The sequence below is a fragment of the Varroa destructor genome, unplaced genomic scaffold (assembly GCF_002443255.2).
Source record: "Varroa destructor unplaced genomic scaffold, Vdes_3.0 BEIS01000002.1, whole genome shotgun sequence".
NCBI lineage: Eukaryota > Metazoa > Arthropoda > Arachnida > Mesostigmata > Varroidae > Varroa > Varroa destructor.
Genome location: NW_019211455.1, coordinates 32,718,570 through 32,741,168, shown reverse-complemented (window position 1 = coordinate 32,741,168; position 22,599 = coordinate 32,718,570). Strand labels below are relative to the sequence as shown.

At 37.7% G+C, this 22,599-nt stretch overlaps 3 protein-coding genes across 5 annotated transcripts; 1 reads left to right on the top strand and 2 right to left on the bottom strand.

Moving 5' to 3' along the window:
- Positions 1–3,864: 3,864 nt before the first annotated feature.
- On the bottom strand, positions 3,865–13,141 carry LOC111244254 (deubiquitinase OTUD6B). 3 transcript variants are annotated; one of them, XM_022791126.2, is made up of 5 exons: positions 12,981–13,141; positions 7,202–7,354; positions 5,842–6,081; positions 5,410–5,613; positions 3,865–5,016 (listed from the first exon to the last, which is right to left on the bottom strand). In XM_022791126.2, exons 2-5 carry the CDS (start codon positions 7,340–7,342, stop codon positions 4,666–4,668), a joined length of 936 nt encoding a protein of 311 aa, XP_022646861.1. In that variant the 5' UTR covers positions 7,343–7,354; positions 12,981–13,141; the 3' UTR covers positions 3,865–4,665. The 3 variants fall into 3 exon arrangements, with proteins under 3 accessions (XP_022646861.1, XP_022646862.1, XP_022646864.1); XM_022791127.2 differs by lacking the exon at positions 12,981–13,141 and adding an exon at positions 7,506–9,147; XM_022791129.2 differs by lacking the exons at positions 7,202–7,354; positions 12,981–13,141 and adding an exon at positions 6,270–6,370.
- Stt3B (catalytic subunit 3B of the oligosaccharyltransferase complex) lies at positions 10,220–12,974 on the bottom strand. The gene has a single exon (XM_022791124.2). The coding sequence runs from the start codon at positions 12,804–12,806 to the stop codon at positions 10,509–10,511; it is 2,298 nt and encodes a 765-aa protein (XP_022646859.1). The 5' UTR covers positions 12,807–12,974; the 3' UTR covers positions 10,220–10,508.
- Positions 13,142–13,356: 215 nt separating the features above from the next.
- Positions 13,357–16,776, top strand: LOC111244255 (uncharacterized). Its single transcript, XM_022791130.2, has 2 exons — positions 13,357–13,820; positions 16,287–16,776. The coding sequence occupies exons 1-2, from the start codon at positions 13,745–13,747 to the stop codon at positions 16,469–16,471; spliced, it is 261 nt and encodes an 86-aa protein (XP_022646865.1). The 5' UTR covers positions 13,357–13,744; the 3' UTR covers positions 16,472–16,776.
- Positions 16,777–22,599: the final 5,823 nt, after the last annotated feature.

The window sequence follows — 22,599 nt, the reverse complement described above, 5'->3', positions numbered from 1 at the left end:
ATATATATGATTATGTGATTATTTTGATGATGACGCCTGTCTTCATTCTTGAATGTGGACATGATGTACAACATAAATGATAGAGCATACTCAGAGTTCGCTTACCTTTTTGACAAAAAATGAGCATTATTATTACTCTTGTTTAAACGATGAAAATCTAGTATGCTAGGTTCTCAGCAGTATGACCAAACTTGTTTAGTCTGATGGACACAATTATTGATTATATAGATATTTTGCTTAAGGACCTTTCAAGGAATATTCGCGTTTGATGATTTGGAAATTTCTAAAAAGGCATAGCACATGTTTTGTGATTGTCCTTTTTTAAGTAGAAATACCATAGTTAGTTCTTAACAATGGTGATTGGTCAATTGGTGGTTAGATCACTTATTATATTATAAAAGTTACCACACTTACTTTTTACAGTATATAGAACTAGAATCTTGTTCTGAGTTAGTGAGACACTAACAAGTAGAATGGTTTCTAAACTTACTGACAAATCACCTGAATAAGTGACCCGCTATGATTTGCTACGAATGCCAGTTTTAAGTATTTCATTCACTACCTGACGAAAAATATGGTATGAAACTCGTCTCGATTCGCCCATAGCGGAAATGCTGGGGGTATACCTGTTTTAGATTGCTTACCAAATTCTCTGTTTTTTTTTAAGGACTGATTTTCTTAAGAACCAGTTTCTCTAAAAACCACTGCTTTTGTAGTTTAAGTGGAGCTTCGGATACTCTCGACCATCATATTCTTATACCTTTAACGTTCAAGAATTGTCTAAGACTGGTAGAGTATAATAACAACATTGCGATGGTTTCGTTAGTATTCGCCGCGTAGTTTGAAATCTCCCAAGCAATTAAATTTCTGGATGTTGGCTGCACGTAGTGAGTGATTTCAAGATAATAGTGGGAATTAATTCGATGTTTCATTTATTTCAGTAACATTGGATCTGATATCTTATATTCTTGTTCTGTATATGTACTGTATACATTGTATAAAAATAGAAGTAGAAAGCCTACAATTATTGTTTACAGTTTAGTATTTAGATTCCGGTTAATAAAATCTGCCGCCGCGTTACCAGATCCTTCTGAGCTTCGTAGTAGACCCCTTCAATTGCACGTTTAGAGATGTTGGATCTACGCGCATTTTCATGAGAAGACCTGCTATTGATCTTACTGTTTAATCCTCTAAATCATGTATGCTTTCCGCAAAACAGTATTTTTCTTTTATGGCAACCTTATTATAATCTGAAAAAGGGGCACTACTATCCAGTGTAATGCACCGCATCCCATGGATTGGAGGTTTTAATCAAAACGCGTTGTTTATTGTGTGCACTGTTAGCGTAACGTTCTACGTGTTGCGACGGTAGTGTTCGCTTTTTCGTCAAGCACGTCAGAACTACCTGTCTTCGTATTCAGGTTTTAATAAACCGAAGACTCATGTAAAACATTCAAGTGGGTTCTCAAAGATTGCCGAAATTTCTGGCATTTGATATTTTACAGGTATACCCATCGAAAGTAGAGCTAGAACAGTTCTCACATGTCACCTTCAAGAATACGTATCCTTGACGCAAACTTGACGACCGGTTACGACCAAAAAACTGTCGTACTGCCAAGATCCATTTGTGCTGGAGTCTATGTCAACGGTAGTGATTGAAACAAACGAGTCAAAAATTAGATTTTGTCTTCTTCTGTTACGGTACGATCATTTTTGGCGAGCGTGTATTTGTATTTGGTATACCAGCTTTCGAACATATTTGCGGGATAGTACGAGAACTTAGCAAGCTTATCATGAAGCTCCCAGATAATAGAGCTTCTTCGCTGCTGTTATTCTAGTAATAGTATCACTAGTAGGATCTGTTTCATCGTTTGTGTAGCCCGCGTACCCTGATTCTGGAAGAGTCGGTTTTGAAAACCTTCAGGATCCTGAGCGCCAATTGCCATTCTGACATTTCGTCTCTTTAAGTCTTCTTAAGGGCTGTAAGCATGACCTGCCGCCAGATCTGTGATGTCAATGGCTACTAGTATCTAGAGTCAGATACTTGTTATTTCAGTGAACTTAAACAAGGTAATTTAGTATAGTCACTTTTACTCAAACATTTAACGTCATTCGATGAATAAATATAGGTAATTAGTGACATCCTAAATATATAACAGTGGTCAGCCCGAACAATAAATATGCTTTCCATCCCTGCATTTAATGACTTCAAAGGCAACTACAGTTGCCCAATCCTACGGCCGCACTAATTGCGTTGTCTGAAGGGCTAGCAGCATTAGTGACAGCCCCTTCGCCTTTTGTTCTTCCTAAGGACCTTATTGTGTGGGCATTCAAGTTAAGAGGTCGCAGATTACAAGAATAGTAAATACAAGAATAGGTTACAAGAATAGTGATAATGCAATAGAATGTTGGCAACCTTCATGACGACATGTAAGTAATAAACCTACACTGACTTGGCAAGCCTAGCTAAGTCGGACGTATTTTGCCTTCAATAGATGTAGTTCTTAGAGACCCTTCTCAACATTCCTAAAACGAACCCTAATGCAGGATACCAGCTTTCCCGTTATAAACTTTTTTGATCACACATATAGTGTAAAATATGTCAGTGGCAGAGTCGCTAATAAAGTGATTGTCTAACTTGTCAAACATGATTCACGCTGAGCTTAGTAATGAGAGGCACACATTTTTTTTTGTTGCAAACTAGCTATAATATTTCTACTAAAGTTCACAGATATTGAGTCTTCAACCTACGCAAAAAAGGTATAAAAGGTAAAGATGCTATTAGAAGTACATAATTTCACAAAAATGCAAATAAAATATCGCAGGCCGTTTCGAACAGAACCATCTTCGTCACTCACAATCAATTGAAAAGAAAAACGTTTAAGGTGGATGGAACTGTGCGGATGCTCGTGGCACGTTCCGAAAGACCAAGAACATCAAAAAGCTTTAAAAAGTAAGAATCGGAAAATGATAGCGAAACATCTCAGAAACCACTGGACACTCAAGCCGTGAGCTTAACATCCGCAAATTAGGTGTCTATCGCATTTTAAGATACTGCAAATAAAAAGATTACATTCGATAATGGTATATGATGTCAATGAAGATGACCCAGACCGAAGAAAACAATTTAGCGAGTGGTGTTTGAAAAATGTAGGCAGGATGCACAGTTTCTAAGGGCTATTGTTTGGAAAAATCATTGTAATTTAAGGACATAAAAGAATTTTCCAAACAGATGGTGCAAACCATGTGATCTCACAGAATACCTTGTGCCCCATACCTAACGTCAGTAGTCTCTTTTCGTGGAGATATGTTGAACATAAGAATTTTGAAAGAAAAGCGATGACACTGAACGATTTAGGAGCCTCAACTTAGAAAATACGCCACACATCGAATCAACTGTTCGTTAGAATTTGTAAATTAATAGTTTATCGTTATCCCCAGTATGTCATGTAAAACATTAATAATACTGAACATTTAGTTACAAAGAAAAAATATCATACATAGATCCTACTCAAATTGACGCAAGATAATTTATTTTATCCATATTTTCATCCACAAAATACTACGGAAACCCAACGAAATCGAGTCAATAGGGTGCACATAACAAAAAAAGTGCTCCACAGTCTCTAACAAAGCTTAGACTAATGCGAAAAAGGTAATGCTACGTATTTGGTGCGGTTAAAAAAATCGTGCATTATGAGTTACTGGCGAGACGATCTATTTGGACAATACGGTCAATAACTAACAAATTTACAACAGGATATTAAAAAAATGAACCGGAATTAGTGAAAGAGCGTCATCTTTTACCATGACAATGCCAGACCCCATATATTTTTAGCTATTCGGTAAAAAAATTGAGAGAACTTAGATGACAAGTTTTATTGCATTCGCCATAGCCCGTGTCTTGCATTATACTATTACCTATTTCAGTCTCAGAAGAACTTTCTTAGTTGCGTTAATAAAGGCATGTAAAAATCACTTCTTATATATATAAGCCCAGGAACCACAGAAGTTTCATAGTGCTAGGATTGCAGTGTTGCCTGAGCAATGGCAAAAGGTCATTGATTATAAATCGCCTAACTAGTTTAGTAATATTTCTTTAAAATGTAAAAAATATTTGTTTCAATTTTGGCTTAAACACCCTGTCAGTAGTTTTTTCCGACAATCCTAATATATATATATATATATATATATATATATATATATATATATATAGAGAGAGAGAGAGAGAGAGAGAGGGAGAGAGAGAGGGGGGGGAGAGAAATATGTACACAATATAAAAAAAAAACCTTAAATTAGTAGGCTGCTTTATATATCATACATTGGCAAAATTTTCTGCCTATACATCGCAACAAACCGAGCAGCTTATGCCACATGTTCGTAACTGCTTCAGCGTTTTTGTTAGTTAACGCTGTAACATGGCAAATATTGTATAATATTCGTTTTAGTAACAAAAATGGTGTCAGTATGCTTTTGATCGTGACAAACAGAACCCGTTTGGGACACTGCTTTGAGGCATAAGTATGAGATACCCAGCTGTTGAGAATATCATTCAACGGCAAACATCTCACGCGAGGTAAGTAAGTTAGCTCTAGATGACTTGTATCATAATTCGAACGAGTCAGTTGTTACGATTGCTGTCCCATTATTTGATTCGTGTCGCTCTTAGCTAACAGACTCTCCGTCAGTTTCATCGGGTCGCATGTCAACGACTGAATTATAGTGTGCACCAGTCCAAATTAGATGATGGTGGTAACTGAGGCGCAAGTGGCGTTTTTCGCTATTGCTTTCAGTATCAGGACCATTTCCAAATTCAAAGGGAGGTGCCTGCGCTTGGTACACGGTGATCAGAAGTTCCATTTCCTGACTAATTGCCCGTAACTCAAGATTGCCTCCCCATCGTGATGGGTCAGTCTCCATCTTAGAGCAATATTCGTCGAAATCCACTGATTCCTCAAGGAACGGTTCAAAATCCTCACGATTTTGGCGTAAGTGATGAACACATCTGCGCCGCACCTAAAACAAATTGACAGCAACAACAAGGACAATTAATTGCCTAGAGCTGAAATATGTTGAACGAAGCACTACAAGTACTCAACGAATACAAGTTGGAATAAGTCACATCCCTACATGATCTTTAAGTAGCTAAATACTTATTATTTATAAGAAAATAATCAGCAAACGGAAAGCAAAAGTTAGCAAAATAGATTTACTAGCTGAAGGTGAGGCATATAGTGTATATTAGCGTTGTTTTACTCTTCCCTATATACACCCTAGCTTCGAGTGAAAATCTGACATGTGTGTGCATCAATAAACCTATTCGTAACAGAACGATATGAGTAGATGAACAGTAATGAGACGAAGTAATTTTTTTCGCATTTTTGCATTATGTAACCTTACAGTACCCACCTCCATAACAGATATAGTCTCACCGTACCGCGTCAAAAGCTGGTGAGCAACAGCACTGAAAAGGCAGTTTCCATCAGCGGCAATCTGATGGATACGCATTTTTTTCTCAGCCAATTTTTTTTTAAGAAGTTGATCTTCAATGGCTCGCGGTCGACCCTCACTTTGTTTTTCTTCCTCTGCAATTCGACGATTCCGTTCCAATTCCTACCCAGAACAAAAAAATGCAACCTTTATCACAAGGGAGTCTTGAAATGAGGAGAAAATGAGGTTAGGCTTTATAAATGAATAACGGTGTCCTGAGCATTATAAGGAATAGTTCCTGCCTGGATTTAATCAAATTATTATGAATGTATAAGATTCTAAATGATGTCTAAACAGAGCCGCACAAACAACCATAATCGTGTAAAATCAACATGAACGAAAAAGACAAACCATAAGCCTTTTTTTCTCCCGTCTCTTTTCAGCTTTGGAGATTTTACGCACGCCTGTATCACCTCCATTATAGACGTCTTCATCGCCGTCCTCAACATCGCCATTTTCGGCAGGACCAGTTGGGCAGTTAATTTTCTCTTGAGCTTGGATCTGCTGTATTTCCTCCTGGCATTTTTTCTCAAAATCAGCTTCCATCTGAGTTATACGTTGCTGCGTTTCTTTTAAACGTTTCTTATCACCCTAGAAAGGACGAATCTCGTGCTTAGAATTGTAAAAAATTGATATAGACGCATTTTATACATACATATATATATATATATATGGGAAGGTGGGTGAGTTGATACAATTGTCACTCAATATCCATTTTGAAGCCAAGAGGTAAATTCGCCACCACATTTCTCCGAAGTCCGTATTGACTGATAACATACGTTGATTGATGAAATATACTGGGTACCACGGAAAGAGTACGTTCCGTCATCTCCCTAACGTGTCAGTTATGGTAACGATTTCGGGCTTTTTCTATAATAAACTGCAAAGAATGAAAGCAAGGAAGAGTAAACAGAGATACTAACAGCGTTATGACATGCAGGGGTTAGCTCAGTGCTACTTATATTGCGAATCAGAATGGCGAAAATACCCGATCAAGTCCATGCTTTGAGAAAAAGTGTGCTAAATTTCCCAGTTCGATTAATTTATGATGTGGACTACTACAGAACATAATATGAATATAATACTACGAAACTATAGTGCGAATATGGTTATAATTTTGACGCAAAAAATATGAAGCGGCTGGAACGCTTGCCCCAAATGCCTCGGGTGTCTCGAATCACACCTCCTAGGAGTACTTTATTTCACTTTAACGGTGTTTTTATATGCACATCAATTGAAAAGAAATACACGTCCGAACACCAACCGGTGATTTCAACTCGGTTTTACTTCGTGACATAACAAACTTCTTGGCGAGTGTGCTACAGCTTATAAGGCACCCACTCAGTTTCATTTCGTGTTTGAAAAATGATATTTGCAATGTCTCATCTTTAAGAAAGCTTTCAAAAGCTTCTCTTACCTTTAGCTTATTTTTTCTTTAAATCATTAAAATTTAATCTTTAAATTAAATTCTCAGAACTCGAAAATCTAAGGAGCGTCGAGTAGAAATCGACAAACTCAACGCTTGCTCTCCGTGATCTCCGCTATTTTGTTTGCCGAAATGGAAGCCTTATATGACGCAGAGTAGAAAAGTGCGAAAGTTTAGTAAAAATATGCCCCAAATGACTTATTAAAATAGAAAAGTGTGGTCAAGAGGATGCATGATTATTTTGTAAGATATGCATATCATTGTAGCTATAGTTATTGTAGTTACCTTTGGCACTGCTTTTTTAAGTTGCATTATGCTTGCTTGAAGGTCCTTACGTTCTTTTTTATGCTTAATTTCAAGTTCTTCGAAGTTCAAAGTTAGCGTATCCACAGTTTCTCCCAGCGTCTTCGTAGACTCAGTTGACATTCTTAAGCGCCGCTGACAACCCAAAACACAAATCGGTATTAACTGACTGATTACACCTTTTTGTTTAGGAGTGATGTGTGTTACTTTGGCTCTTTCAGCTGACTGGTCAATTCTTAGTCAGAAGTAATTGTCGTTTTACTACAAAAATCAATGTGCACCATACATGGAATATTTTGTGCTCATTTGCACACTGCTTAGTATAACAACGTCGCCGCTGCACGCGTTCGAGCCGTTCGCAGAAGGTCGACTCCTCCGCAGGAATACAAAGTTGTTTTCCGAAGCTTATACGACGGATGTGTTTGATATTAGGTATGAAATACGTAACAGGCTTTGTGGCTTGAATAAAGCTGACTCTGTGTTATGATGTGCAGAGCAATAATAAGCTCTCAACGAAAAGACTTGAAATTACACGTAAAATGCACATGTGTACCTTTCTAGGTAATGTTAGATCTCTTATTTCTACAGTATCATTAAAAAGAGCCTTTTCATACTAAATGGATCGAACAGGATCATTGGCCAACAACTTGTGAAACAGAGATCGGAATAAAATCTGTTTTACGTTTATAGCTCATTCACTAGATTACACTGGAGACCTGCTATTATCGGCATTATTACTATTATTATGATGTAATGTAAACCTGCCATTATTGCTTATTCTTAGTAAAATTGTTATAATATATAAAACAAGGAAAAGTGCGCATTTGTAGAAAAACCTATTTTCTCTCATTGCAAATTAAAACCTTGTATCCCATGTCAGTCGATTACTTTTTGCATATTTTTGGAGAGGTCAAACAAACGTCTATTTCAAGTATTACCTAGCAAGTTAATAACAAAAGGACACTAAGAATGTAGGTTAGCTCAGATGTATTAGCTCAGGAGTTATCTCAATGGATCAAGCGCAACTCAAAAAAATAATTCGTTTTTTGATATATTCGATTGATTCTCACATTTACGATGGCATCAACTCTTGATATAATTATGTTTTTACAACACTCTATCCCGTTTCTATGATTTTTGTTGCTTTTAGGCTGAAATGTTTAACAATATATCGGTGCTTTCATTATTTTTCATGTTTTAGAGTAGGGGCAGCATTTTCCTTTAGAACTTACTTGTGGTCATCTTAGTTTGACCAATTTCTTCATTCGAATAATAAAGAAAGCCGAGTATTGTAAGGTTCAGTAAGAAATAATTGTCTGTTCGCGAAAATGGAAAAGGAAGCGCATTGCATGTATCACATATATACTATTTACATATTTTGATCATTTTTTAAATCAAACATTGATCAACACGTCTTTCGTAAAAGGTGGGTTACTTAAATTTTACCGCTGTGGCACCTTCGCCCCATTAATAACAACAGTACTAAACACATAAATCTGGGTCTATTTAACACAAATGTATCACAATTTATTGGCTTGTTGAGCCTTCTGTAGTTTTACGTCCGGTATTCCATCAGACGGCTGGCTCCCAGCACGAAACAAAGTGTGTGCCCAACCATAAGATATCTTTAATATCAATGAGGGGGGCGGGGGGGGCTTATCCAACCCTAAATTATCAATTAACCCTAGCTTCCCTGTTAAGAATTGCCTCTGCCGCTTAGGTACGACTTACATACGTCTATTAAACATAAGCGGCATTCGACGCAGCTGAGTGCTAGATTACATTTACCTACATATACGCCTAGTAAAAAAAGCCGGAAAAATTGTAGGCTTTCTAAAAAATGGCCAAGTATGTTCTTAAAACGAAACTAATGTATATATTACTGGCGCTATTATAGTTATTTCGCATTCATAAAGCGAATTAAAGATCAGTAAAATTCCAGTATCTTGGAGCCTATCAGTATATACTATAGCGCATTAGAATACTGAACATACGTACGGTTATATATTATACAAAATACGTTGGCATCAGTCAATTAGGACCCACACAGGCGGAGTGTTGAGTAAATCCTGATAAATCTGTAACAACGATCTTGCACGATAACCATTGGTTTTGTCACAAATATTAAAGATAATTCACTAATAATTATTATTTTACGTTAGTTATCTACAAACACATTAAATATGTGTCTGCAGATAACTAATGTAAAATAATAATAGAGTAGCATTTCTTCTACCTTCGATAGATATTTGTTTGTCATATTATGTATTATCGTTGCCGTCCCGTCTTCCCTTACTAAGTTAATAGAGGGAGTTCTACCTAGGGAAAGCATCGGCTGCAGTTATGAGACTGCTATTTTCAGGTTTCTTTCACTACATTTAGCACTGATGGTAATATAAAATGAATTTGAGTATGAAAAACTAACTTCATCAATATTCCAGCAGGGTGACATTTCAGTACTGGCTAAGGCATTTCATCATCTGTTAAGTCTTATCTTTTCCCCGTACTTGCTTACCTATTTGCTTATCGCTTTAACTACGATTAGTTAACGACTAGTAACGCGACAAGTGTAAATTTTTCTAATGAATAGCACATGATGTCCATAATAGGGCTTAAGCCGCGACCCAAGTGCCACATTCCAAGCCATCGTACCAAATAATTATATTTCACTTTCATGATCAACCACATAACCAAACTAAAAACTAATGTTCCAACAAAATATTCTGGCTTGCGAAAATTTGTAATTCGAAAAATGTTAATAGATTCGTCTAAGCAGCTTCGTCAGAAAACGCCTTATCTAGACTGTCCTCGATAGTTTAAGTTTTCTCTGCAGTTGACCTTGAAACGATTTTTATTGTTCAAAGGCAACGAGCAAGCACTACTCACATATCATAACACATCTATCCCAAAATTCAGTATTAGCTTAGGTTTATAAATGGCACCCATTTTTCCATTATGGTAAATGCCCCAATTGATGATTCCTCTAAACAAGACAAGCTGTTTCTTTTACACACATTTTTTTAATGAAATGGTATACATATAATTTAGTCTTAAAAATTACATAAATGAGATGTTTTTTTTATCTAACAATATTCGGATGCACAAGTACTTTTCACTTGTACCTCACGCGTACTTTTTATGTTAGTGTTTATATATGTTCTCTGTGTTCTTGTGGTATATAAAAATGTAGGTATTTCTGCTGTTTGTTTATAATGAGTGTCTGTGTTGAACTATGGGCGACATCTGTGTGTATCGTATGGGCTACTCTCTATTAACATGTTTTACTTGCTTAAACTTTTTCACCCGATTTATCTTTGATGGAACCTGTCCTTCTCCAGGACGTCTTCCTCGAAACGTAGACATTTTTAGGACGGGCCACCCGTTGTGCATAGGGCACCCGTGGCCTATTGGCTTCCTTTTTTACTCTGTAGATTCGTACAAGCCAATGTTCAGTTGTGTAAGCCTCTTCTAAATGCTCCAACCGAATGTCCTTGTTGCCGATTTCCGTGTTACGCGTTCTATCGTAACCGGCCGGAGCTCGCCGATCGAGCTGCATTTCGCCGAATCGGAAGTATGACAGCTTGTACATAAGGCAGTTGAGGAGGGTTGGAGATCCTTCCGTATCGACTCGGAATTCACTTTTGGCATTGAAATAGTCTGATTCACGAATCTCTTGAGGATGTTCCCCGCCGGCAATACGCACCATCCAAAGGAATTTGTTAATATCGTCACCTGAATAACCAATTACGCCGCCGAAGATGACGAGCACATAGTCGACATCAAGCTCCTTCATAATCTCGTAGGCTGCGCTCTCGTTCGAAGACATGGCCTTTCCAACCAAAGCGATGTGCGAATTGTTCCAAGTGTTGTTATCTACTAATGTTGTCCGATTCGCCATCCCTGCTATCTGATAACCGTAGTCCCACCAGCTCATGACTCGGGCCTCATCGCGAGTATTCTGCGCCAGCCAGTAATAGGCTTCACGGAAATCGTCCAAAATAACACGAGTGCCATCGCCTGAATACGAAGAAAGCACAATCGATGGCGACGAGTAGGCGTTACTTGTGACCCACGTGCAATGTACGGCGAAGAGCATAAGCACCATAAGCAAGGCTAGCACGACAAACATTCGCTTATTAGTGCCTAACGGTGAGCTGGGCGAAGGCACATCAGAAGCGCCCGACAAGTCCCTCTTGCGAAACGCTTTAAGCTTCTTCTTGTCTCCCGACGAGTTCTTGTCGGGTGTGGAAGAGGATCCAATATTTGTTTGTCCCACCATATCATCTTCTACGAGGTAGAGCTTAAACGTGTGCGAAAACGCAATAGCGGCAAGCACACAGACGCACGGCGTTAGCGTCAGCATGAGACGGACCATTACTCCAGCAAAATAGACTGCCGTGACCGCATATAGAACAATGAAGACCCGTTCGTCATTTGTATATTTCACGCAGTACCAGAGGCCGACTGGAAACACTGCGACGAGTACGTGAAGATCAAAAAAGAAAGAGAACCACGTTGTCGGTTGGTGTTCAGAAACAGACGCAATGATGGGTATATGAATCTTGGCGTAACCGGTATCCCACAGTGAATAGAAACGACCCGACCAGGGGGCAACATAGCCAGCCCATGTAAGTAAACTGACAAGCATAAGGCCTCCAAAGGTAAGGATAACGATAGAGCCGATGATGAGAGCTTTCATTTCGCGGTTGCTGAAGTAACCCTGCAGGTACTTAAGAAAGGCGACAGCGTTCAATAGGCCAAACACTCCGATCGATGCCATGTGCTCCGATGTACGCACCGGCTGGAAGCCGACAAAGGGGACTTGCATTGAGAATAGCAGCCCCATAATAAAGAATGTCGTATAGGCTACGTAAATACGCTGCGAGAAACGATTCATCAGCAACAGCGTGAACACGTGAAGAGGAATGAGGTTGATGATAAACACGTACCCGCCCCATGCGGACACCATGTAGAAATATGATAATGCTGTCATCATTGACCACAGGATACCGCCGGTTTTTACTGACCTAATCCACAGGTAGTAGGTGAACATCAAAGCGAAGATAGCAATACCTTCATTATCGTAAGAACCGGCCACCGAACGTGAGATATAGCCGGGTACAATTGCAATGAAGCACGCAGCGAAGAGTCCGGCAGCTTCGTCCCACAGCTCCTTAGTGAGAAAATATGTGGCCAAGGCGGTGAGACCACTAAAGATCGGCGCCAGAAACACACAGATGTCCCGAATGTGAACAGGAATGTTAAGTAACGAGAGTACGTAATGAATCAGACCCGAGGTCAGCATCAGCCCGGGATACACCGTTCCACCGACAATCCTGCCAAGCGGGTACCACGCACGTTCGTCGAACCAGTTGAGGAATTTATAAAATCCATGCTGGACCATATAATGCGTCGCACGATAGTTGAACCACGGATCGAATTCGTGGATAATCGACTCGAAGCGAATGACGGCGAATAATCGGGAGGCGAAGCCCACTATACATGCCATTACCAGCACACAAAAACGTAAAAGTGACGCCGCTCCGACATACTTCGAGCCGACGTATTTTGAGCCCACGTCCAGCATCTTAACTGGGGGTACGGACTCTTCGTAGCCCGAAATGACACACAGCTATTCTACTCCTTCGGTACCTAAAATCCGGTAAAACCGGACGCAACCTAGTCGACTCGATAATTGCTGCGCTACCAGCACTCTCTGTCCCGCAATTCACATCACCACTAGTGATTTGTTGGCACTCACCCAGCAGACGTTCTCTTGTCATTCACCGGTAAGCTGACTCTGGTATCTGCAATAAGCTCCCTGCAAGCAACGTGTCAAAACGTTGACAGCTTGCTGTTCAGTAGATAAAGGCTGCTTGTCATGTTGTGCAGTTAGCATTCTCTCCATACTAAATAGTAGAGTACATCCGTGATCCCACAAAATGCAAAATCATATTGACGAATAAAAAAAATGTTTGGGCAATGGCACTAGTTGCTGGTTCGTATCTGTGAGGCGGTCTGTAAACACCGTTGCGGACTCTATCTTTTACTCGATATAGGACAGGTTGTTTTCGTGCGCGAAATGACAATCCAGCGTCGCCTGATCTCTGACGACTGAGTTTAAGTACACGCTTCGAATTACTCCTGTCGATAATACCCGAGGTCAGCACGCTTTGGGTGTAAATGCGGCTACTTGACATCAAAACATACGTATTCAGGTAAAAAGCATATTAATCGTATCGTTCCATCATCACAAAGCGTAGCAACGGCATTCTAGATTATGCCGCGTCTCCGAACGAGCCTGAGCGGCGACGAAAGTCACCGAACAGCTGTTTCTCGAAAAACACCATAAAAGGAAATCAAGGTGATGGTGTTGTTGTTAATAGGTTTCCTCCAGATCAGTCAAGGTTGTGCTGAAATCAGCTAATAGTTCGGTCCGGATAACTTATTGAAACCGGGAGATTTATGAGGTGTAAATAAGCTGTATAATATAGGAGATAAAAGTTACGAATCGCAGCAAGTAGGATGGCCGATTTGTTGGAGCCTTTGTCGACGTCGGAGTACATCATCGACGAAGTTTTACGCTATGGACTATTTTTCGGTTAGTGAACAAATCCAGCCAGGACTAGATTATTTAGAACATTTGACTTATTACTTATGTTCTTATTATTAATAACTTATTATTATTATTAACTATGGTACATAATAACTGTCTTTAGCCGATTAAGACTGTCGCATATCTAGTGCTTGATTTAAAATAATGACGTAGTAATAAGTAATTTGTTTTAGAGTAGAGAATCAGTTACTTTACAAAACTTACTATTTAGAAAAAAAATGGCATACTTAAAATAGCATACTGTATGTTGACAATTAATTTTAAATCGTTAGTTCTCAATTTCTTTTTACATGTTTGTTAACGTTTCCAACAGCTATAGTTTCGTGTAGCATTCATGCTAGTGTAAATTTGTAAGAAATTAAACATCTTTCAGATATGACCACGAATAGAAAACTACTTTATAAGATGTTAGACTGTACAAGCATTTTTAGTTACTTTTGATTTAAATTAAGTCAACCGTGAACATGTATGAGATGATTAAAACAGCTATTTTTATTGAGCAACAGATTATGTGAGCTGCACATAAATGTGATTGCGAAAGTCACGTTACACATAACGACACAGCGAGTTAACGTAGGGAAGTAAGCTAGCCAAGGCCATCATACATCGACGAGCTCATAACTGGGGATTGGATCTCCAGCTGAAGCTCATTAGTTTTCAGACTTTCGTAAATAATTTTCTGGGCTGGATAAAATATGATTTTCTGCAAAATAATTCATAATGAGGTAACTAATTTGATTATTAGGTTTCAATAGGTACTAACCATTTTTTTTTTTATCTAAATCACTTAGATAATTAAGTTTACGAGTTTACGAGTTGCACCGTCGGCGTCGGTGTCATTTGAAAGCTGAGATTGGGGAGTATATAAATTAAATATATAAATCTATATGTATGTATACAAATATATAAATCGGTTTTTAGTCGTAATACAGAACGCCTGGGTGATTAAATTCCTGGGAAATTCGCTGTATATATTATAATCTTATTGCGATAAAGACACAAATTCTGGTTAGGCCTGTGGAAAATGTGTGCTGTGTGTAGTCAAGGTGCATTATCGGAAGAACTTGCTCAAGGATAGTTCTGTCGCTTTCGTTCTGGGAATTTCAGTATGAAATATGTCCTTCGTACTGATCGATTAATAACAATTTGACAGAGTTGTTGATTAAATGAAACAAGACCGGTACGTGAGTAGCTATTATATGGTCAGGGATCTAAACATCTGCCATTAAACAGTTTTAAGCCAGAGAAAACGATGCTGCCTATTTAGTGTGATTGGAAAAGAACCATGCATTGTGAGTTGATGCTGCCTGGCAAAACGATTAAGTCTGGCCTCTACTGTCACCAACTAACGAGATTATGAGGAACTCTTAGAAAAATCATTTGGAACTAGCGAATAAAAAAGGTGACGTCTTCCGCATATACCTTTAGCTATGAGACAAAGGTGGAAAAAGTTCTTTTTTTGAGTTGCGAAATTTCAGTGCATCTACCGTGTAACTCAGATCATGCACCATCGGACTATTATTACCTATCTTAGTCTCTGCAGGATTCCCCTAATGATGATCACTTAGTTTCAATGGGTAGACGCTAAAATCACTTTGTCACAATTTTTCTCTCAGATATATTAATATAAGTTCTACAGTAGTGGAATTATAGTGTTACCAAAAAATGCGTAAGGTCATCGATTAAAATGGCGCATACTGAGTTTAATTTTAAAAATATAAAAAATGCCTTAATTTTCAGTCACTAGTTTTTCGACAATCCAATATATTTGTAATACGCGTTTCAATGCCGCAGATCACAAACACACTAATGTCGCAAGAATTTCGACACAATCTTTGATAAACCATTTCATTTGTATAAAATGAAGTTGTACGCATTCGATACTTGGACCGAAGTACAGTCCGTTCAGGAACCGACGTAAGTAATTAAAGTGGTCCTAAGGATGCCGTCTATGGCACATAGCAAGCGTACATTCTGGCATTGCTAATAAGCTACCCTCATACGACAGCTTTTTATCCAGCTATGTTTAGAAAATTAATAGTTAAATAGCTGATTAAGGAATAATAATAACTTTAAGAAAACATTGGTATGACCAAGGTTTATACATCGAAAGGCTGAAAACATTAATGGTTTTAGCCTACAGTGAGCTACACAGATTGTGTAGCGGCTGATCTCTGATGATGAGACAACTCGATCTTTATTTGAAACCACACTACAAATGAAGGAGATTTGAAAGGGGTACAATAAGCTTTTCAATAACAACAATACGCGCTATGACCTCTTGTACAATGGGACAATAGTTATCAACTTCTTATTAAGTATTTAAGTTTTTAATCACCATTGATCATTTCCAGGAAATATCCAGTCATTATTTTCATCATTTACCAATTTTTAATTATGGAGGAAAACCGTACACGTAACATTACATAATTCAATACGGTCAACTTTCAGGTGCAATTTTCCAGGCTGTTTGCATAGCTGCTGCCATTTGGCTACCTGCCAAAGAAGACCCAGAAGACGAATCAGCGGCATCTGGGCAGGGAGGTAGCAAAGGCGGGCCTACTCCGCCACCCCGCTCAAAAGGCGCAAAACACTCAGGAGACAGCAGTAGTAGCAATAAGAAAAAGCGGCGTTGAATATTTTATGATCGCTCACACTGCGTCCTAGTATCGACTCGTTCATGAGCTGAAGTGCGTATATGGCCCTGCAGCACAACCTCATGGAAAATCCCTTCTTTCAAGTTGGGAACAGACGAGTTGTTAAGAGTTTTGCTTTTCTTAAAAAGATTATCACATTTTTGCCTTTCATGTCACGCCGAGCTAGTATAGTCTCACGCTTTGCTGCTGGGAAACCTATATCAAGTGATATTGAGATTTTCTATTAAATGTCGTTCGTGAAACGTCTAGAATGTCAATAAAAGGGAAAATGTGCCCCGTATATATATTTTTTGTTCTAATTAGCGTGTAGTAGCCGAATCAGGGCTCAGCATAATTCAAGCAAGTGAATACTTTGAAGCACGAAGGCGTTGTTTGCTTAATCCACAAGTAAGAAGAAATTGAATATTGTATTGAATAATATATCGTATTAGATCATTTATACTAATATGGGTAAATAAAGTATATAGTGACAACGATTTGATATCTGAAATTAAAACAGAGTTCCAAATTAAAACTAATTTATACTTGACACATCTTTGCATATCTATTATTTTGGACATGAAACCAATTGTTCTAGACTTAAAATGACACACAAAGGGTTTGCATCCGCCGAACTAACAAAATGGTAGCCGCCATTAATAACGTGGAGTGCCTGAAATAAAAACATTAAAAAATACCAAGAAATTTGTTTTCGGCGAAAATATTTAGCCAATGCCAATCTAGAAATATCACATATTAGAAGCCGGGCACTACTCTATGGAGTCTGCGGTGGAAGTTCAATGAAAACCAATAAACGACATTTTAAACTTCATGCAATCTGACCGTAAGTTTTGAAAGGGGGAATGATGGACGAAGAAAAACTAAATCTATAGTAGATCAGTGTAACTCAAGCCAGCTAAAAAAATAATAATGGATGGCATGCATTGGCCTTAGGTTTTCTTACAGCTTACCAGATAAGCCTATACGTGACATTTACATGTTATGAGAGGCACCGTTGCCCTCAGATTGATTTCATTTTTCGGCGCTCGTCAATTTATGAGTTGTTCTTAAATTACTAAATTAATAATAATAATTAGTAATTAAATGCGGCGGTATGTATTGGCTTGCCATCAGTTTCGCTCTATTGCATATTATTTATACTTAGGAGTGCTCTATATTGAGCTTCATTTGTTTACGGGATTTATGACACGATTTCCTTCCACTCTTGACGCACACGTGATGTCAAGATCGATATAAATCTTCACAACAACCGCTGCAGTGATTCAGGCGCCAGCGTTACGACTGTTCGAACCCAACGTTCCATAGCTGAATGAAAAAAATGTTCAATATAAAACAACAAAAGTCTGTGCATGTCAGGACAACCAAAGCTAAACATAGCAATTTCATCGATATTCGTGTAGGTCACTATAATATTATACGAAATATTGTAATTGCATAAAAATCATGCTTTTCTTATTTTATGTAATTTGCCCATGCTAACCCAGAACTATGCGGAATTTAGAAGCTACTTAAACACACACATATAATGAAGATGGCAAATTATATAAGTAAATAAACGCAATTGTATTTATGGAAAAATGAACTTCGATACTAAGTACAGTATGCGTGCATGTATGATGATAAATTAATTGAAACAGAATAAAGTGACAATTTAAATACTTCTCATACGTTCCATACAGTTTCTTTTCATTTTGTTTATTCAATGTGAGTAATACGCTCACCATCGTTAGACATATAGTAACCCGTAGAATAATTAGATTGAACAGTAAGCGCTCAAATAGGCGGACTCAGTCGTAAGTAAAGGCATTCACATGATATACTCATGTATGTAATGCATAGGTAATATACATTACAAAGGCTGTAGTACAGAACATTTCCATATAAAATATCTGAGCAATGTGACGATGAATAAGACTTATTACGATTTTGATAAACATATAAGTTAATTAACACTAATTAAGATTAGATACGCTTCGAAAGTTGCTGCACTTGTGTATCTTATTATGAATTGATTCAGGAAATTTCAATACAGGAAGAGGTAATTTCAGAACCGATATAAAGTCATATTTAAATGTTTAAGTGTTGTTGATTGTAACTGGATCTATCGATAAAGGGGAACACCGTGACTCACCTTATCATTGATGATAGTCTACCCTAAGATTATGTCGCTATGGGAACGTCTACAGTCAATGTTTTTCCATGTTTGAGAGGCAGGAAAACTAAGATGAATATAAGTTAATCTTAAAGATAGCCTGTCTCAGAAAATACCCCACTCCGTGAGGAACTGCGAGTATTTATCGACGTTATCGCCTTTGGTGTAGTTGCGTATTCATCCTTTGGACTATCTGTGCATACTTTGCATTATTGAGAATCTTCTCCTCGGCAGCTTTAAAGTTTAGTTTTTTCAAGCAGAACCTATAAGGTCAAAAAAGAAAATTGTTCAGGGTTCGATTTATAATATAATGTCTGTTAAATACGCAAGCAAACGATGGAATGCTTCTCCACTACGTTAGATTTATAATCACAACTACTGTAAATCGCTTACGATTTTTCAACGAAATTTTTCAGCCAGTTTACCATTGAACATAATAAACAAATTGAATCACAAGGCTGGGAGGAGATGTTCTACTCTAGCAATAATATTTTATGAATGAGATCCCAATTGGTATATAGACAACTACCAGAGAGTTAATTTTTTAGCAGATCTTTATTTCGGGTAAATCCCCAGTTATCCGCATTACAGATTTATTTTCTTGCCTATGACTTACAATGCTACTCCGCAAATTAAAATAACAAAATGAGAGTAATATACCTATTTCATTGAAATATTTTTATAAACGATTTTTTCTATTACCAGTGGACGAGGATGCCAGTGTGGTAGTTACGTAACATATTTATTATGTATTAACTTTGCTAACCATGTACCTAGATTGCTTATTGCTAATGTATACGTATGTAATATATTAAGTCGATTCACCAAAAAAAAAGATATGCTGATATATAGAAAAGGAGTTAAACCTTTGACTAGGCCCATCATGCTTTGCGATGCCACAGAGGTTTTCAGAGCATCCTTGTCTTTGTTCGAATTCATATTTTTCATTCCTGAAAGCTTTTAGAGTAATGTTTAATTCTGTCGAATTGAATGATTCCTTGACAGGTTCGCGACATTTTGTAGGAATGTCCAGTCTTTCAGTCACTGCATGTATGGCATCAGGAAGCTTCGGTTGAATTAGCAACTACTTAGCTGAATCAATAGCTTCTTCGCCGTCAACAACGACGCGACCACACAGTATGCGACAACAGCAAAAGAGGCATTCTTGCTCAATCAAACACGATCAATGGTGATAACGCACAACTTACACTTAACGTATAATATGGCAACTTTGTTGCGACATCACACGTTAAGTAAAAGTTCTACGAATAAGATTTTCCTTACACCGATCAAAATCAGAGACCAGTAGTAATATTTAAGGACCAATACTTTTTAAAGAATTTCTATAATTCTTACAACATTATAGTCGGTATGGTAATGTGGCATCGATGTTATACTTGCATTAATAGCTATCTATCGTATATCGCCGAGCTAAAGTTAGTTTTTTCCTAATTCACTTAGATCTTTTTGCCATTATCATCGATTATTGCTTTCATTATTGTTATTATAGGGTTAAGAGAGAGAGAGAGCAAACACTCAATCATTACTTTGATTGAAATCAATACGTGTGATCGTATAGGCAAGTCTTATAACCACCTTTGAACGTTTAACCATATTCGCGTAGCAAGCGCGATGCACTGAATTTTGTGCAAAGTAACCGGTTAGACCATAACACAGTTTCTGCATACTGTGCAACTGAAGCGTTCAAAAGCAGAAGCACTTACTCGATCGCGAGTAACTGATGGTAATGGAACAGGTCGAAGCGCGCTTTTCTTTTGTTTTTTTCCAATCAGAAGATTGATCCACTGAGCAGATACTGCTAATATTAGAATATCGTACCAAATTCAGTAACTTTACCAATATGCTTTGAGATCAGCGTTGTGCTCGAATGTTCAGTTTTAAATAGTAATAACTTATGATTTAGCTCAACTTACTACTGACGGAGCTCCAGTGACATATTTAATTGAGTTTTTTTCGTAAAATCACGTTGCGCTATTCGTGTGTTTATACTAGAGTATATGTTGAAATTTTAAAAAAAAACTAATTGCGTACATAAATCGAACATCCTAAATTCAGTTTAAGATAATTTAACGCAATCTACAAGTATTCACAGTCTTAAAAAGCTCTATCCTACGTCACCAAACTAAGGCGAAGGAAACTGGCTATTTTACAGGATAGGTTAATTTTGCTGCCTTGACAAGACGCGCTTTCTTCATCGGCTTGGATACGGCCAGTCTACCTCGTCCCACATCTCGACATCTTTTAAGAATAACCACTTGTCTTCAAGTTCTTTTCTCTCGAAGCATGATTGAGTAGAGATATGGCCAATGATTTATCTAAAAGCGAGATTCAGCATCAGAAAGTAAAACTAAAACACCTTTTAGAAAATATTTTTACTAAAAAATAAAGATCAAGCTGTCTAGAACAAGGTCGTTTCCTTGTTCAAGGATAATGAGCTTAGCTGTGCCCATTCTAGGTTGGCTTTGTGAAGCATTTGCATCCGCGCGAACCCATGATTTTATTCCCTCGTCTATAGTAAAATGACAAAGCTGAGATCTCTAGGTCTCCGACAAATTAAATCGTTTGTTCATTATAATAACATATATGTTCATTTTCGTAAGTGCTGTTTCATATGAATGTACAACATGACAAAACTAATAAAACAAGGTACTCTCTATATTTTTTTCGAACTTGTATGCATTTATTCAAACATAAGGCTATAATGTATATAATCGCGTAATCAAGGTTAAATATTCTACGCGAAAGCCCTGTCAGCATAGGGGATACTAGTAAACCGGACGTGCTGCTCGATTTCCACACATATTGTTACCGCACTCTACATGATGAAGCGAAAAATCAGTGATGAGTACGTCTTAAATGAATATAAGAGTATATTGCTGGCCAGTGTTCACTTTTGTGAATCTATTAGTTCCATTTATTTATATCCATTTGAAAGAAAGCTAAGTTTTTTGTAAGCGAGATGTATTTTTGCCGAACTTAAATAAGCCCCAAATTAAACTTATTCTCATAACGCGTCAACTAAAACGGTTGTAAACATCGAAAAAGTTTACTTTAGGCAATGACGGTGATAATAAATGAATGAATAAGATATTTGTGAATAGACGTGCTTTCAGCGTAAAATTTAATATAGCAACAGTAATTTCTGATTAGATAAATGTTTCGAGTCCGGCGGTGCCATTGGGTTAAACATGGCTATATTTTACTCTAGATTACCTTTGAGTTGGGTTGCAATCCCTAATTCTTTCGCCTTCTCATATGTCTAACATTCATTAGGCCCTATGCAATTGTTCCTTGAAACTGATCTCGATGAACGTCCGTAATTTCTTTTCCTTAACTTTTTATTTTGGCGCGTATCGTCTGCTATTTAACCGTCCTTTTACTATTTGTACGATTACGTCTCGAGTGCCAGATAAAATGTACCACATTGAAACATAAAGAAAAGATTTCAGATATATAGCGAAGTATCTGTCGAGAACAAACTGCTTAGTAGCAATTATATTGGTCCATATAATGATTATATTGAACAATATAGGGAAGCCAATATATAGAACGGTCAGGCATTCGTTTATTTTAACGAATATGACTGTAGGCAATAGATGCGATCTAAATTTAAATTATAACGGTTTCGCGCGTTGTTAACCCCGGGCCTAGAGAATAAACAATTGTCCTACAGTTCCTAATGATTGGCTCTGGATATGGGAAGAATCTTCACAGCATTATTAAAAGAACTAAAGTCTTAAAATGGATGATTTCGGCATCATTTACCTATACTACTCAAAACTGCTTGCGTCTAACAGTACCATGGAGGTGAATTTGACAGGAAAGGGTGTAGTGTTTATGTTTATATTCACCTTCCGAGCAGACTTCGGTGGGACGACCATAATAGTTGAATCGATACTGCTTCTATCGCTCGGAAGCTGCGATCCAATTCTCT